At 44.7% G+C, this 4982-nt stretch overlaps 1 protein-coding gene across 1 annotated transcript in view; it reads left to right on the top strand.

Annotated features, from left to right (window-relative positions):
- SEC24A (SEC24 homolog A, COPII coat complex component) overlaps positions 1-4982 on the top strand; it is a 38423-nt gene that overhangs the window by 3334 nt on the left and 30107 nt on the right. Inside the window, exon 2 of the mRNA XM_083600003.1 lies at positions 171-2517. Coding sequence (XP_083456129.1) covers positions 2442-2517 — 76 coding nt within the window. The 5' untranslated portion in view covers positions 171-2441. The remainder of the gene's footprint in view (positions 1-170; positions 2518-4982) is intronic.

The raw sequence follows: 4982 nt of genomic DNA, 5'->3' as shown, positions 1-4982 counted from the left end.
GTGGCGTAGCGTGGGGGGTGCAGGGGGGGCGGGCCGCACCGGGCGCAACATCTGGGGTTAGGGTTAGGGCAAATCCATGGGTTAGGGGGCGCAAATCCACGGGTTAGGGGGCACAAATTACTTGCCTTGCCCCGGGTGCTGACAACCCACGCTACGCCACTGCATTGTAGTCCAGGTTGTATATATGTGTAAATAAACCATATATCATAAAGACACTACAGCCTCTGCCAACCCTCATTTCCTGAATGAAACATGAACTCTGGGTAAGCACCTAGAAACCTCTGGAATCTTGCACCATTCAGAGATTGGGGTAGTGTGCAACAATACATATGTATATGCTTACCTTCAAACTGGCGTTAGATCACAATTTGGATGGCAGATGCAGAACATGAGGTGCGTTTACATTCCATTCCATATATCTATAAAAAGGAGGCTGGGCTGGAACACTGTAGAGTCCATGGACTGTCATCCTCTCAACTGCTAACCGTTGTTTCTAGGAGGGAAACGCAGCACAAATGTATCTATTGCATTTAAATTATAAATCAAAACACAGTTAGCATAGGCACAGGGATTTGGCAAACACTGAGGTACATTCGATTAGCAGAGCCTGCAAAATTGCTTTGAGCCCACAATTGAGGTGTAGAGCAGGTTGGTGTGAAAATGGTCTTCCAAGTCAAACCCTGCTGATGCAGAGGTTCCCCACCACTGTACTTTCTCCAGAAAACATGGACAAAATATTACTAGAAACCACCCTCCCTGAAAAAGTATTTCCCAGACAGGAATATAATCAGACTTAGCACCATGCTTATTATACTTCTATTGATACATATATTAGAAGAGAGTGGAGAATTCATGTCATTGTAGAAGTGAAGGCTGACATTACTTTACAAGAAGATAATGGGTGGCAGTCATTACTTGATGAAGACATAAAAAGCTTTTATACTTTTCTGTGTAATGCCATGACTCTGAGGAAGGAACTAATGCATTAACACTACTAGGTATCTGAAGAAGTGTGCATGCACACGAAAGCTTATACGTACCAAGAACAAACTTAGTTGGTCTCTTAAGGTGCTACTGGACCATTTTTTTATTTTTTATATATATTTTGACTGCGTCAGACCTACCTGAAACTATTATAATGATTTATGTTAATTTATAATATAAATACTAGATTGAGGCACATGTTTAACTACATCATAGTGGCTGAATTCTTTCAACAAATGATATGATTAATTAATTGGTTAAAAAAAGACCGCAGATGTGTAGTATCTTGGTTTTTGTTTTAAATATAATGAAAATAAAAGCCACTCGATAGCACTTTTGACATGCTTGTTTATATTTATTTATTTTTCAGCAAAAAAAGAGTAGAATGTGGTGGAGTGCCCTTATATCTGAAAACCTGAATCCTCTGGCTGATGGGGGAATCTATCACTGTCATGTTGGTGCCACTATATGAGGAGTGGGCAGAAAAAAGTTTTCAACTTTGTTTCAGCTTATTGGAGGGGAGAAAATAACTTTTAACTCATTGACAATTCTATATGATGAACATTTCAAAATATACCAACAGGCAAGTCCCAAAGCCTGCACTCCCAAAATAATATAGTGTATGTAACAGGGAGTAAGTAGGTATTTCCACACGATCTAAAGGTTTCTTAAAAGATATTGTAGAATGATTTGGAAGTGACCGTTTTGTCTGCAGAATGCAAAATAACTCATAAGCAACCATACTCTCAACATTTAGATAACGATCTAAAAGAAATACAGTACATTCAAACACCACAGTCTATAAAACAAGCAGCAACAAGAACATGCACCCCCCCCCCGCCCACGGCCCAAGCCCAAACACGCTGGATCTGGCTGGTGGTGGTTATTCGATGGCGAAGAAAGCTCACTCTGCACATCCTCAGAGATACCCTAATATTTGTTCGTCGCACAGAATTACTGTGGGTCAGGTCTTGCATTGAAAATAGACACTGGCGAGCTCGGTTGCAACGAACTGATACAGAATAGACAGGCTTCCTCAACCTCGGCTCTCCAGATGTTTTGAGACTACAATTCCCATCATCCCTGACCACTGGTCCTGCTAGCTAGGGATCATGGGGGTTGTAGGCCAAAAACATCTGGAGGGCCTGGAGCAGAACAACAAGCAGAAGTCCAGGGCAGCGCGCTCGCGGTCCTGCCCCTTTAAGCACCCCCGCCTCCCTCTCTCCCGGGCCACTGCTCTTCAGCCATAAGCCCCGCCCACGACCCCTCTCGCTCCCTCTGTCCCCGGAAGTGCCACGTGTACGGAGTGCGCTTGCGCGGCTGCGTCCGGTTCCTTCCGGTGTGAGGAGGGTGAGCGCCTCCCCGCCCTCCCACTCTGGGCTTGGCGCTGGGGCCGGGCGCGCAGTCACAGGAGCCCGCGCACCGACGACCCTCCTGCCGCCGCCGCCGCCACCACCATGGCCCAGCCAGGAAGACCCGCCGCCTACAGCAGCCAGAACGGGGCTGGGCAGCCGCAGCAGCCGTACAGCAACGGTGAGGGAGGCCCGGCCGCGTCCGGGTGGGGTCGGGTAGGGGCAGCGCACGGACTGCGCGGAGGACCCCAACATGCCGGCGCTGGCGCCCGTCTTGTGCCTGGAAGGGCCCTTGGGACGGGGCGCGAGGCGAGTGAGCGCCACCAGCAAAGGCAGGGAGGGGTGTGCGTGTTTGTCTAGATGTGTCTAATGAGGAGCGCTGGGTTTTCCTTCTCGTTTGTTAGCCCGCCTTACTGCTAGAAATAAGGGCTAGACGACTCACACGGCTTTGGGAGCCTTGGGAGGGTTTCTACTTCTTATCCCTGACCCAGACCTTTCAGGCTTCGTTTCCTGACCGGCTCCTTAAGTCGCAGTCACGGCTTCTCTAGTAGCGAGTGACTAATGGGGAAGTGCTTTGAGCAGTAGCACTCTTATTATTGTTCAGGCTTGATTTGATATCCGGTTTTGGCTTCATGGCAGACCTTAGTGTTTTCCTGCTGGGAGGCTTGTGAATGGCGTGGGTTCGGAGCCCTGGTGGCACCCTTAAAAGCGAAACGTTCCTTGCCGGAATATTCGCTTACCTTAATACAGAACAAAAGGAGAAAGTGTCGAGTGACTGCTCTGTACAGCCAGCTGCTCATGTAACCTTTTAAAGGTAGTTTCTCGATTTCACAATCACTTGATCGATGATAAGTTGCGTCTTCGGAATAACCGCCCCACAGTTTTTTGTAAGAATGAAGGGCTTGACGTGAGGACGGCTGTATGCAGTGTGGTAGTAGCTTTAGTTTGTGTTCTTCATCTGCTACAAAGAATCTAGGTGGATCATGACCAAGAACTGCTGGTGTGAGTATTTGGATACAAAGTATAACATCGAATCTCTTTTATCTGACTGATTGCTCAAGTCTTCTTTTACTGTGGAACATAACTATAATCTGAGACTGGGTTGATACATGTCTGAACTATGCCCCTTCACCCACAGGTACACCTACAGATGTTTCTGGGTTAAGCAACACAATTCATAACCTTTAGTTCTGGTCCACTGTGCATTTATGTGGTTGGATGGGGCTGATAGAAAGCAATTGCTAAATATCTTTAAATTGTACTTGCTGGAAAACATAGGAGGGGAGAGTGCTCTTGAATCCTGTTTGCTGGTTTGAATCCTGTTTGCTGGTTTCTCACAGGCAATCACTGTGAGAACAGGATGCTAGACTAGATGGGTCATTGGCCTGATCCAGCAGGCTCTTCTTATGCACCCCAGTTTCAGGATTTCTGTTGTCTGAAAGACACTTTTCTTACTGATTTCACCAGTCCTTAGTAATTACAGGATTTATAGGAATGACCACAGAACTTCATTATTTGGAATAATAAAATGCTATAGCATTGGAAGTATGATCTTCCATATCCCTCCTCTTCCTGTTGCATGCTAGCTATAGCAAAAACATTCTGTCTTCTGTTAAGCCAAAGTTCCCATTACATACCAACTGGGAAACACTAACTTAATGTCAGTCATCCTGGTTTGCTAGCAAACATCAAACCAAGGAATTATTGCTGAGACGTGTCGTGTCTAGAGTTTTGTAAACCATGGCATATAAAGCTCTGGACAATGCTGCCTCTATGTCCCAATGCTGCCTCTATGTAGCAGCAGAGTGCTGCACGTTAAGTTCACATAAAATCAAGTTGCTCACTCTTGCTCATATTTCTAAACACTATCTGAAATCTGTGTAGCACCTTAGAAAGGAACATTTCTTGTTTTGGAATCAAATGAGGAAATAAGGTTACAGATTCAGTGTGGCATTTTGGAATATCTTCACTTAGCTGAAATATCCTTGAGGCCTCAGTCACCATTTTGAACTTGGTTTGCCTATGTGGCACTATGTTTATGTGGTGGTGGGAGGATCTTTATTCCCCCCTGAAGTACGGCTCCTACACTTAAATAGCTGCAGATTTATACTTGAATATCTGCAGTTGAAATGGCTAGCTTTAAAAGATTGTTGTTTTATAAAATCATCATTTAATTATTTGTCTCATAAGAGATTCTAAATAAAGTTTGGATACATGAATGTGGCTTGTGTTTTGCCAACATCATGAATAGCTCATATAGCATAAAGACAGCCCTTCTTCTGAACAACTTGTACTCTAAATAGAACAATCTACAAGCAGAGAGTAGGTTGCCAAAAAAGTGCTGCTGTTAAAAATGCACAGTTCTGAACAAATGAATTTAATCATATGTAAGTATAGATGGAGTAAAGAAGAAGTAAGTTTAGAACATGCTGAAACAGGGAAACCAGTGGCCTGGATCAGACATAATGGGAAACATGAATGAGCTCCTCCTGCCCTTCATTTATTTATTTATTTGCATAATTGGAGGACATTTGTTTGGCAGAAAACCAAGGTTTTTAGTTATGCCTAGAGATACCCTGAGGCCACTGGAATATGTGAGGGAAAGGAGCAAAATATCAGGCTAGTGTGATGCTTCCCAATAATGGG

The sequence above is a fragment of the Podarcis filfolensis genome (genome assembly GCF_964270895.1).
Source record: "Podarcis filfolensis genome assembly, chromosome: 2".
Classification (NCBI taxonomy): domain Eukaryota; kingdom Metazoa; phylum Chordata; class Lepidosauria; order Squamata; family Lacertidae; genus Podarcis; species Podarcis filfolensis.
This window is presented reverse-complemented; position numbering and strand designations above follow the sequence as displayed.